Source organism: Panthera leo, chromosome B4 (genome assembly GCF_018350215.1).
Source record: "Panthera leo isolate Ple1 chromosome B4, P.leo_Ple1_pat1.1, whole genome shotgun sequence".
NCBI lineage: Eukaryota > Metazoa > Chordata > Mammalia > Carnivora > Felidae > Panthera > Panthera leo.
Window position 1 is genome coordinate 16,803,634 of NC_056685.1, and position 13,230 is coordinate 16,816,863.

At 42.5% G+C, this 13,230-nt stretch overlaps 1 protein-coding gene across 5 annotated transcripts in view; it reads left to right on the plus strand.

Moving 5' to 3' along the window:
• The window catches only part of CACNB2 (calcium voltage-gated channel auxiliary subunit beta 2), a 383,221-nt gene that overhangs the window by 244,588 nt on the left and 125,403 nt on the right, over nt 1–13,230 (plus strand). For 4 of the 5 annotated variants that reach the window (XM_042945034.1, XM_042945035.1, XM_042945036.1 and 1 more), the window contains one exon: nt 9,783–9,902. In XM_042945034.1, the coding sequence (XP_042800968.1) occupies nt 9,783–9,902 (120 nt within the window). Of the gene's footprint in view, nt 1–8,743; nt 8,941–9,782; nt 9,903–13,230 lie in introns of those variants that run through there. The other variant, XM_042945039.1, reaches the window with a different exon arrangement.

The following is a 13,230-nucleotide window of genomic DNA, read 5'->3' on the forward strand; positions in this document are numbered from 1 at the left end:
CATGTTTATCTAATCAACCGACCATAGCTGACATTTACACTAAGTTGGTTAAGTGATATTTGTTGAGGGTTATGATGAAACACCAAGTGTGTCTTCAGGCTGAAGCCTTAGTTTTATTCTCTTGCTCCCGATGGTGAGTTATTTATTGGTCATTCACAATCCAGGTCAAATTGCTGTTGCTGTTCTTTAGTAAGGAGGAGACTTGAGAATGTTTAGGGTGTTTAGGAATGTTCAGGAATGCTAAGGGGAGGCCCCTCTAGTGAAAGAGCGTTAAGATACAGGATGTGGGGGAGAATAGTCTCTCTCTCTAGTAACCCTTATTCATTCATCCAGTGAATGAATTTATAGAGCAAGAATGCTGTGCCTGGTACTATTCTAGGCCCTTGGGGTAAATGAGTGAAGGAAACAAACAAAAAAAATCTCTGCCCTCAGGGATGTTATATTCTATTGGAGGGAGATAGAACCCGAACAATAAATATAATTAATAAATTCTGTTGTATGTTAGAAGGTAAAAGCACCATTAAACAACAACAACAACAACTAGGGGGCATCTGGGTGGCTCAGTCGGTTAAGCCTCCAACTTGTGTCGTGATCTCGCGGTTTGTGAGTTCGAGCTCCACGTCGGGCTCTGTGCTGACAGCTCAGAGCCTGGAGCCTGCTTGGGATTCTGTGTCTCCCACTCTCTCTGTACTCCCCTCCACCTCCTCCCCCTCCCCCCCCGCAGCTCATGCTCTGTCTCTGTCTCTCTCTCGAAAATAAACATTAAAAAAACGGCAGGTAAGTGGAATTAGAGATCGTGGAAGGGGAAGGCCTTCGGGATTATCGTTTTAAATAGGATGGTCACGGAAGGCCTCACTGAGAAGGTGACCGCTCAACAAAGCCTTGAAGGAGGTGATAGTTGGCAGTGTGGAAATCTAGAGAGAGAGAGCATTGCTGGTGCCTGTGAGTGATGAGCGAATTTGGAGCAGAAAGGAGTCTGTGTATGGGGAGGAGCGTGTGGCAAAAGGAGGCAAGAGGAGATACCAGCAAAAGAGACTTCGAAGGAGCAGCCAACAGGTGAGAGGAAGACAGAGAGAGAGTGGTTTCCAGAAGGTGTTAATGAGAAAGTGCATAAAGGATGGGGAGTAGACTCCCATCTATCAAGCTCCTGATACGTTGAGAAAGATGCATACCGAGAACTGACCTGTGGCCTTAGCCATCTGTCACTGACAGTCTTGGTGAGCAGTGATGGCCGAGTGCAGGGAGTCCGTAGCCTTAAGAGGAAACGAGAAGAGAATTGAAGGAAGCGTCAGCAACTTTGAAGCATTTTTTGTCTACAGAGGAGAGCAAAGAAATGGGATGGGGGCTGGCAGAGAATATGGAGTCAAGGGAAGGTTTTCTTAGGCAGAGGGGAGTCATATAGCCCGCGTGTGTGCCGGTTAGAATGATTCAGTGGGAAGACGAAAGGTAGTGTTGTGCACGCAGAGCTTCTGACAGTATCTATACCCACCGTGACTTCCTATTACCCAGAATGCCCCACGTCTGATTCGTTCACTCCTTTTCCCTCATTCAGTTTTTTTCAGCAATATTTGAAGGAAGGTCACCTCGCCCAGGCCACAATTTTTCTGTTTCTTGCCTACTCGTTTCCGTTTTCATGACTGAAAGATAAAGTTTTTTGGTAAGAAATTATATAGCGTGAAACGTTTTTGTCATCTATCACCATCAATCAGTAAATTGATATTAAAGGCCTAAAAAACTCCCTTGGTACCCACCCCCCCACCCGGTGCTGTAATTATGAAAGGAAATTATTTATCATATGTCTAAAATCCCAAACTCAAAGTACCATTAAAATTGGCCCTCTAATTCTAACTTTTCAAAATGGTTCTTTTTACTGGTGTCAAATTTTGCGAATTTCGGGCAGGGTTTCTTCTACAAAATATAAATAGCCATCATAGCCTTCCTTTAAGGAATAGGTTGGTGGTAACAGTGTTTTAATATATTACTCTTTGTTTAAATGTTTATTCATTTTTGAGAGAGAGACAGAGTGAGTAAGCAGGGGAGGGGCAGAGAGAGAGGGAGACACAGCATCCGAAGAAGGCTCCAGGCTCTGAGCGGTCAGCACGGAGCCCGACGCGGGGCTCGAACCCACTAAGTTCATCACGACTCGGGTCTGTACTTGAGTAACTTAGGCTTCAGTGCTGAAAACTAGCAACTGTTCTATTGAACATAGGAGATGCTTGAATCCCAGCCAGCTTCAGGCAAGATTAGCTGCCAAGGAGGCTATCGAAGGCCAGCTTGCCAGAGTTACGTTCATTTTCAGGGAAAAGAGAGAAATTTAAATAGCCGGTTTCTTGACTTCCATTGTTTTCCTATTCTACTTTTCCACTCTCCGTTGTAGGTAAGTAATGAAAAGAAGGCTTTATAATTTTGAGATACTCTGAGGGGGAGGCAGATTTCAGGGTAACAGCCAACCTTTGAGTCCTTCTTTAACACAAAACAGCATTACATCGATGAATGAGAAATTATCTGTTTCATCGGACCTTCACTGTGTCTTTTGGGAAGATAAAACTTGAGGTTCTCTGAAGATGTATATGTGGTGTGTGTGCGTGTGTGAGAGAGAGAGAGAGCAACCTAGGTTTAGCAAAAATAGAACTAAGAACTTGGAAGTCCTCTTGGCATTTTATGGCCAGTGGAAATGGCCATACATGTGCCTGACGGACAGAAAGAGATATGTTTTCAATGAAAATAAATAGTAGTTGTATGTAGGGATTTGTTCTGTCTGTTCTTTTTATGAACCGATGCATGCCTGAGTTGATGCATCCATTCAGTTTTGAATTCACTTCAGAAGCTGCCTCCCACCTCTGTTGATTATTAGCTTTGTCACCTCGGTTGGGTTACTGGCCTTCCTTGTGCCTCAGTGTTTTCTTCAGTGAAGACAGAGATAGAGATCAAACATTAAATTATGTAATGCTAGTGAATCCACCCCGTGTCTAACACAGTGTGAAGCCTTCATGAAAAGTTAGCAATTATTATCATTCATATAGGTGGTAGCCTGATCTTAATAAATGGCAATAAATCTTAATAATTTGCTCTGATTGTTAACCTAACATACGACAATCTCAGAAATAAGCTATTTGCTCTTAGGAGATAGTACTGGGTTGAGAAGGAAGAAAATCAGAGCACTGTGTTTAAATCTCAGGAGACATGATTTTCCCAATAATGTGGAATTTACTGACAACTTAAATGCCACTTCTGCTTGAGAAATTCAGATAGGAATAAGGACCTGTACTGTCAGGTGATGCCACATAAATGAAAAGGATGCCCCAAAATTCATATTCCAGGTATACTTGAGTATGTACTACCTGCAGAGTGAAAAAATGGTGAGGGGGAAGGGAGGGTGTTGAAAGAAATACTCCTGAAAAAGGAGCATGTTTAGCTACACTGATCTCTTTTCTTTTCAGTTCCTTAAACTTCTGAGTATTCCTTGTCCTCAGTCCTTAGCAGACGCTGTTCCCTCTTCCTGGACATCGCTTGTCTTAACACATCCCCAAGCTGACTTATTTTTTCTTTCTCTTTTGAGATATTTCAGCGTAAATCACATCTCAGAGTGTTGTATCGTCACCCTGACTAAAATAGCTACTTCTTAGGGCACCTGGGTGTCTCAGTCGGTTGAGTGTCTGACTCTTGATTTTGGGTCAGGTCGTGATCTCAGGGCCGGGCGATCGAGCCCTGCCTCAGGCACTGAGCTCTGAGCCTGAGCATGAAGGCTGCTGGAGAGTCTCTCTCCCCCTCCTCCCTGCTGTTCACTTGCGCGCATGCATACTCTCTCTCTCTCTCAAAAAAAAATCTTTTTAAATATAAAATAAAATAGCTTCTTTCTTCTCACCATTATTATATTCTCACAGCCGGTTTTGTGTTTTCTTGTTGTGATTATTGTTCTGATCCCCTTAAAAAAATTGGTCTCGTTCAACTAGATTTTTGGGCTCCATGACAGACACGAAGCTTTTGTCTTTTTCATAGTTATAGTCCCAGCATTTAACTTAGAGCACATAGACTTGCAAAGTAGTAAGTGCTCAATAAATGCATGTGGCTGATTTTGGATTTGGTTTTGGCAAAATGTAGTTTTTTCCTTCAGTATGTATGTTAGTGCCACAAAGTGTCTAAATTTACATATGCTCTTGAGAAAATTGAAGCAATATTTAAAATTTTTTTTTTTAATGTTTATTTATTTTTGAGACAGAGAGAGACAGAGCATGAACGGGGGAGGGGCAGAGAGAGAAAGGGAGACACAGAATCCGAAGGAGGCTCCAGGCTCTGAGCTGTCGGCACAGAGCCCGACGCGGGGCTCGAACTCACGGACCGCGAGATCGTGACCTGAGTGGAAGTCAGACGCTTAACCGACTGAGCCACCCAGGCGCCCCAGAAGCTAGTATTTTAGCTTTTACATAATCCTACAAGTTACCACACAGGGATGAACTTGCATGGATTTATTACCATCGCCTAGGATAATATTTTCACGTGAAGCCAAATGGCAGGCCGATCACATTTGAGATTTTCATTGATCGAATGGGTATGCAAGTTCTATGACATTTGCGAACCCAAGTATACAGTATTCGTGTCAATGCGTTTCATCCCAATAGTCTGTAACATTTTTAAGGTTCTTGAGGCAGGAAATTGTCATTATTTGTAAATGGTAAATGGGTTTTATTCCTGAAGAAACCAACAGTGCAGGGGGTAGCAATTCATTTTCTTAGAGATCCAGATCTCTTCATAGAAAGAAAAAGTTAATTCTCAACTGTGAAAAGAGGCGACAATATGAGAAATGAAAGAATTCTCTCTGCCAGCTAATGCACAGACAATACAAGATGGAAGTCTTTGCCTTTGGTCTTTGGTTTCAGAAGTCCTTCCCATTCTGCTTTTTTCTAAAAGCGTGGGCCTGAGGAATATGGCGGTGGAATGTCTGTCTATCCCATGGCAGGTCAGGAGGAAGCAACTGAATTCAGACTTGCCATTGGCTCAGCATAGTCCCATACAGGAGGAGGGTCATTTGAAGTCTTGAGGGTTTTGGATGGAGCGTAGATTTGTCTAGAATCGGGGGAACCCTGGAATACTGTGAGAAATTGACTTTGTCCAACAACATTGCTTAGTCTTCATATGAAGTTTCCCTATAAAAATAGATGGACACTTTAGGATTGAAGATGCCATTCCTGAGTAGGCTTATGACTCTCGCTCCTCTGGCTTTAGAAGAGAAAATACAGGAATGCTCAAGAAAAAAAATGATGCTGGCAATATATATGATTGAAACAATAGAGTACAGCGTCAAAAAAGCAAACTGCGTATGGAGAGCCTGGGTGGCTCAGTTGGCTGAGCATCCGACTTCGGCTCAGGTCATGATCTCTTGGTCTGTGAGTTCGAGCCCCACGTCAGGCTCTGTGCTGACAGCTCAGAGCCTGGAGCCTGCTTCGGATTCTCTGTGTGTCTCTCTCTCTGCCCCTCCCCTGCTCATGCTCTGCCTCTCTCTCTGTCCAAAATAAGTACATATTAAAAAAAAATTTTTTTTAAAGCAAACTTTCTATATACAAAAAAAAGTATGCTTTTTGTGCAAATATTAGGCATAAATTGGGGGGAAAAACAAAAACTGAAGAGTAGTTACAAAGAATGAGGTAATTCGGGTGCCTGGGTGGCTCAGTCGGTTAAGTGTCTGATTTGGGCTCAGATCAAGATCCCATGGTTCTTGAGTTCGAGCCCATCATCCAGCTCTGCACTAACATTATGGAACCTGCTTGGGATTCTCTCTCTGTCCCTCTATCTGTGCCTCTCCCTTGCTTGCATCTAGCTCTCGCTCAAAATAAATAAAACAAACCTTTAAAAAAAGCATGAGTTAATCCAGTTAACTAAATTTCCTGTGAGCAAAGCACATGTATTTGGAGTTAAGAGTTCTGAGGATAAAAGTGAACGATCCTGGATGAGTTTTGGTAGACGTTAGGGTACAAGTTACGTTTTGGACCTGTACAATGAGGGATGCGAATATTAAGGTGTAGGAAAGGAAATATTTGTAGCTAAACTGTGATATACCCACCTGCAAGGACAAAACTACAGAAGACCAGCTCATCACATTGTAGCAACCCAAGAGATCAAGGGCACATCTTGTAATGAACTTACTCTGGAATTATGGAAATGACAGCCAGCTGTTCCTGACTGAAGACTGCTTGAGGCAGAATGACCCAGAAAGTCCATATGGTACCAAAGGCAAAAGCTTAATTAGATATATTACTAATAACTGCATAAATCCACACTCCCAGAAGGAAGATTAATTGTGCATGTTGGGAGGGTGACTTTCAAAAATGCAAGAACTCTGGAAGCTAAAACATGCTGTTATTTAATAGTGGTTATCTTTGGGTGGGAGAATTTAAAGTGACCTTTATTTGTGCGTCTCTGCAATGGGTACATGTAACTTCTATAATGAAAATATTTTGTTGCCATTTTTCTGCTACTACTACAGATCCAAGGAAAGAAAGTATGGTGGCCCCTTCTATCAACCTCACTAAACATCATTTGGGAGTCACATCTTACATTGTAACATAGTCAAAAGTTAATTTATTATTGCAGTATTCAAAAGATCATTGCCGGAAGTCACTGTAGAGGTTTTTTGTTTGTTTTTTTTAACTGCTTGATTATTTAAACCTGGAAACAGGTCTCAACATGACTGTGCAATTAAAAGCTACATCTGATTATTAGCAAAGGACTTTTTAAATCATATTTTGTTCAAAAGGGAACAGGATAGTGCACAGTTATGTGTGTGTTATGCTCTTACTCTCCTTATGGGGCTAACTAATGACCGAAACTTTGTATCTTCACTGTGTTGTGAATGGAACCTTCTGCAGGGTGATTGGGTTTAAAATGCTAACATTTGTGACAATGGGGCCTGAAGCCTTTTGTGGGATAAAGCTGTGCTTCCGGGTAATTTTCTACTGTGCTACACTCGCCATGAGAAACCCTCTGGGAAGATGAGGAATCCCCCTAACGTGTGTGGATGGAGAAAATTTCATTTCTCCCTTGTGAATTTTACTGGAATTAGAAATTGCAATGCATTTTATATCTCCCATGCATTTTACATTCACTTCGTAAGAATATAAATAACCCGTTTATTGATTTATAGATAACACAGTTGGGGTGTATTCAATCTATAACTTATTCTAAAGCCTCTATTCTGTATTTTCTAGCATTTAAGGCATAAAGATTGGTCTTAGCCCACAAAAGAAGGGAGAAAGAGATGAAATGAAGGAAGAGAAAAAAGTAGCAAAGATTTTAAAACCTCCTGTCATGGGGCACCTGGGCGGCTCAGTTGGTTAAAGGTCAGACTTCAGCCCGGGGCATGATCTCACAGTTTATGAGTTCGAGCCTGTGTCGGACTCTGTGCTGACAACTCAGAGCCTGGAGCCTGCTTGGATTCTGTCTGTCTGTCTGTCTGTCTGTCTCTCTCTCTCTGCCCCTCCCCTGCTCGCACACTGTCTCTCTCTCGTGTGCTCTCACTCTTTCTCAAAAATAAATATTTTAAAAATTCATAAAAAAGTAAAAATAAAACCACCTGTCTTTCATTTGCATGACACTTTACAAAATAATCCCCTTCCCTACCACACAAACAAAAATGTAGTTTGGAATGCAGTGTTTGAATTTTATGTTTACCAAGCCATCTAGAAGTGTGTATTTCTTCGTAAAGAAGAAATGTAATCTCATTGGTAGAGGAAATTAATAAGTATCTTTTCTTCTCGAGCTTCAATCACCCTATTTATAAAAAGAGTTTGGACTCAGCTATTCTGTAAATCTTAACTCGAGCTAATAAATCAACCGCACTTTGCAATTTCTTCATAATTGTTGTTCTGACAGTTCATACTGTTGTTTCTTCTAGGGACTTTATTTCAAACGGTAGTTTCTCAGCTGGAGAAGCAGTTCAAAGTCATTTTGAGCTCGGTTAAACTCATTGCTTAGAGCTGTGATTACTTTCATGTCCTAATTAAAGGGGGAGATCTGTCTCCTGCATCTTGTTTGGGAAGTCACCAGCAATCAAGGGCAGTTTGATGTTATGATTGATGAGCACCATTCATCGCTTTCCACTGTCCAATGATGCCTGCGTGATATTGCTTATCTTTGAATTGTCTTATGGCATAGGATATACTCTGTGTAGCAGGGTAATGGAAAGGGCTCATTAAATGAAAAGATTGCATGCTTTGTCTTTGAGAGGCTGTTTCCACTGAAGCAGAAACATGACAAACATACCATGTGCCTGTTACTATAGAACCGAAAAGCCCTCTCCAGCTGTTTACACTTCGGATGCAAAATGGCAATTTGACATAGACTAACAGTGTGATGTAGGCATCTGCGTAAAAAGGCTACATATGGAGCATGCCCAGTGCAGTGAGTGCCTCCTCCGCCCTCCCCCTCCAGATCTCTGAAGATAAGGCTTGAACTTTGCACTTGCAAATGTCACTGCATACGTTTTGCAATGGGTTTTTTTTAAAAAAGGTTCTCTTACAACTAATTTCCTGTAGCAACCCAAGCGCAAAGAGGAGAATATTTAGAGTAATAAGATGCATTAAGTTTAGAACGAGTTGATGCCTGTCTTTGAATGCACTTGAAGTGTTCTTTATTTTTAAAGCAGTATAAGGCACTCGAGTGTTTGTTTTCCCCTCCCTGGAATGGGAAAATAAGCATCTCCTTGGATTGGAGTCCTCCGGGGTAGGGAGTGAAAGCCCCGGTGGCAGGAAGGGACGGAGAAGAGGGGCTTGCCCAGAGCATGGATAGGAAAGGAGCAGGGGCTCTCCAGGGCTCAGCGCGCACTGAGGATCCGTGCCCGGGGCTGCAGCTGCGGATGAGAAAGGCGCTGTCTGGCTAATGAAGGCCACCTGGATCAGGCTTCTGAAAAGAGCCAAGGGAGGAAGGCTGAAGAATTCGGATATCTGTGTAAGCTCAAGGGCTTTCGTCTGGGGGAGATTCTATATTGTCGTTGCTTCTGCTGTTGTTACAGTGAGTGCTGGCAGGGGCTCCTGTGATTTAGTAATATGATCCTGATTGCAAGACAGGGAGCGAGGGAGAGTCCTATAATTTTCCGAGCTCCCTTGCCCGTGTTGTGATTTATTGCCGTAGAAGCCATCCCGGGCAGGTGTTTTCTTTAGGCAGCTTTTATCAAACGTCTATTTAAAGCGATTGGAAAACGCGTTGCTTAAAGATTGAGTGAAGCTGGCTGCTGTTGCCTTACAGTTTTGTCCGTGAAGGTATCAGGTGAATGAAAAGGTACAAAAGGATGCTTAAGATTACCGTGGGAGTCATCATCTCCCGGTAGTGACATTTTGGAGAATTCAAGTTTATGACTGGTTAGGAGTTTCTTTTATGGGTTTTTTTTTTTTTTTTTATTAGACGTAGCTTCTTTCTACTTGCAAATACTTGCTTTAGTGTGTAGAATGTTCTCGAAGCCATCCTTGAAACCCCTCTATGCCCTTCAGCCGGGCACTGCACCACGGAGCTGGTTTAATTATAAAGGGACTTGCTCTGGCTTCCAGAAAGGAGAGTAATCGGAACATAAGACTTGGGAAGGAATGGTCACTTGGTAGGCACAGCTCGCCGAGGGAACGGTCTGCAAACCAGAGCATGATTTTTCTCGATGGTTTGCCACAAAATGGATTCTTTTCTCCTCTTTTCAGGAATGTATGGCATCATCTAGGAAGCTAACTGCTGTGTCAATGAGACTTTTCCAATGCAAACATCATAGATGGAATCTATTTTAAAATGCAAATTTCTCTCTCAAGGGTTCGGCAGACTCCTACACCAGCCGTCCGTCCGACTCAGATGTTTCTTTGGAGGAAGATCGGGAGGCGGTACGCAGGGAAGCAGAGCGACAGGCCCAGGCCCAGTTGGAAAAAGCAAAGGTAAAACCATTTCTCCCTTGCCAAGCTCTTTCTTGGCCGCTTGTGCTGGGTCTGTGATGGGCCACCTGTGGAAGTTTCGTTCGAAGCCGATGGTTGGTCTTTTACGGCATTTCGTTGGTTTTCAAGAAGTACCAGAAATGGAGTGTGTTGGATTGATTTCCTTGATAGGAAAAGGAAGTGTGATATATGAGAGTGGCCTTGGCTTTTCCGTTGTGTTGTAATCGAAGCAACTTGTTTCTGTGGGTGGATAGTTGATGGAGGCACTCAAAAAAGGATCCCCAAATCTACAAAGAGGAAAACCTGCTTCTAATCACAAAGTGATTGTAACTTCATTATTTCGGTAAACCATTTCTCTGTTCAGGAAAAGCACTTTCCTCAGGGCAATTGTATATTTTCTTAGACTGGAATGGTCTTTTCCCCAAATTTTACTGCATAGGTGTTTTGTAATAGCATTTTCTTATATTTAACAAAGGGATTGCATTCTGCTTTTCAAAAATAAAGCAATAAAGGATTTTATGGGTTCAACGTGTTCCTTCCTTTGGAACATGTTCTCCTCCATTCTAATAACAAAGTGTGTATATGTGGAAAGGGGAACTGGAAATCAGATATAAAATCTGTAAGTACAGTATTTAGCCACGAGGATGGTGCATTTCATTTCACGCATGGCAATGATTTGAAATCTTTTTTCCCGTGGAGCCATTCAAATGCCAGCAATTTCTAAAGCATAGATTGTTGTTCAAAGTTACGGTATCTTGGCTTGTGTGACACTTGGTAACTTTTAAATGAACACCTTTCACGCAGTCGTTCCTTTTTGGGTTTGGTTTTGGGTTTTTTTGTTTTTTTTTTTTGAAAAAAAAATTGCTTTGCCAAAAAGAATTAGGTACTGTGTTGATCTTGCTAAAAAAACAATCAAGGGTGGCACGAGGCACTTTGGCTGGCTGCTTCATCTCTGAGAGGAGTAAAATCTCCGTGTGTTGCTATGGGAATTGTGGCTTGGAGATTCTGGCTGGAATGCACGGACGGTCCTTATGTAATATTCATGGCCTCTCGCACAGCTGCCATAGTCGTTTACAGAGCAACTGCCAGGAGGCCTTGACTTTTAAAAAGCAGTCTTTCCATACATCAAAACGGTGTTCTCGCCTCAGCTGGCAGGGAGGTCATTTCCAGATCTGACACCATCTTGACCGCAAGACGGGTTCTGCACAGCAGGAACAGGGAGCTGATGAAGCAAGGCGTGGGCCTGGTTTGCTGTCGGCTCTTCTGCTCAACCAGACTTCACCGTTTAAAACCTGATGATGCCGCAGTACAGGTGCACTTGGAGGACATCAGGCCAAGTGAAATGAGCCAGTCACAGAACGGCGAGCCCTGGGTGGCTCCGCTTACACGAGGCATCTAAAGCCCGACTCCCAGGAGCAGAGCCTAGAATGATGGTTGCCAGGGGCTGGGAGGAGGAAGTGGGCAGTTGCTAACCAACAGACCTAAAGCTGCAATTAGGCAAGATGAATAAATTCTAAATTTTTTCTTAATGTTTATTTTTTTGAAGGAGAGAGAGACACAGTGTGAGTTGGGGGTGGGGGGGTGGGGGTGGGCAGAGAGAGAGGGAGATGCAGAATCCGAAGCGGGTTCCGGGCTCTGAGCTGTCAGCACAGAGCCTGATGTGGGGCTCAAACTCACAAACCACGAGATCATGACCTGAGCTGAAGTCGGACGCTCGACCGACTGAGCCACCCAGGTGCCCCAAGATGAATAATTCCAGAGATCTGTTGTATGACATTGTGCCCGGAGTTATCAGTCCTGTACTTTGCACCTCATAGGTTAAAAGAGTAGGGTAGATCTCTTGTGAAATTTCTTACATATATATATATATATATATATATATATATATATATATATATATATACTTATATATATGTGTATATATATTTTATATGCATATATATATATATATCTTATATGCATATATATATATACGTATATATATATATAATTAAGTACTGGAGAAGATTAAACAGTGAATGTATGGCTAGCAAAGTTAATTGCCACAAGTTTGCCGTGTAGCTAATATATGTTGAGTTTGAGAATCTGAATTCTTTATTCTATATTTTGCACCAGGGTACAAAGAAAAGTTTTGGGGGGGGGGGCGGGGAATAACAGTTTGTGTTCCAGAAATAAGAGTGTTGTATTTGCACTAATTTATTCATGTGATTTTCACATACCGAAATTAAACGGTTTTCCAGATTCGTGTCACATCAGCATACAACCCTGTGTCTTGTAGGTTTGGTTTTTAAAGTCTTCAGTTACATGCTTGGGGCGTTTTTGTCCATGACTGTGTTTCCGAAGCCCTCCATTAGGGGCGCCTGGGTGGCTCTGTGGGTTAAGCATTTGGCTTGTGCTCAGGTCAAGATCTCATGGTTGGTGAGTTCGAGCCCCGTGTTGGGCTGTGTGCTGACAGCTCAGAGCCTGGAGCCTGCTTCGGACTCTGTGTCTCCCCATCTCTTGGCCCCTCCCCTGCCCATTCTCTGTCTCTCTCTGTCTCTCAATAATAACAAATGTTAAAGAAAAATTTTTTTTTAAAGTATTCCATTATGTGATACAGCTGCGTAGAACTGTTAAATTTATCTTTTAACCAGCCTGGACCAAAATATTCATCCCAGACCAAACCAGGTTCAAGTTACTTGTCATACAGACTAAAAAGTTTATTGTTACGAATGACTTAGAAGATGAGAGGAAAAGGAAGGGAATTTAAAACAAAGGCAAAACAGTTGAAAGACTGTTTCCTGTGTTTAATGAAAGGAGTTTATTTCCATCCATGTTTCTTCCTTAAAATTCGGTCAATATCTTGAACCTTTGATGTATTCAAACGAGTGAGACACTAGGATGAGGGAGAATAGGACTATGTTCTGAAAGAACATGGAAGGACTAGGATTTAAGTGTACTTTATGTGAAAATCATGGTTCGGTAGGTCTGGTTTATTCCTGAAGAATGGATGAAGAACAGGGATGGGAGAGGCCTTATTCATTAGCTTATGTTTATCTGTTCCCCTTTCACTGTCCCTTCCTTTATGTCAGTATGACTTTTCCAGCCCTTTTATATTTTTTATGTAGTCATTTAATTTTTAAGTTTATTTTGAGAGAAAGAGCTCACGCACAGGTACACGCGAGCAGCGGAGGGGCAGAGAGAGAGAGGGAGAGAGAATCCTAAGCCGGCTCTGGACTGTCAACGACCAGCCCCGCGCTGGGCTCGAACTCACGAACCATGGGGTCAAGACCTGAGCCGAAATCAAGAGTCGGATGTTTAACCGACTGAGCCACCCAGGTGCCCCTGTGGG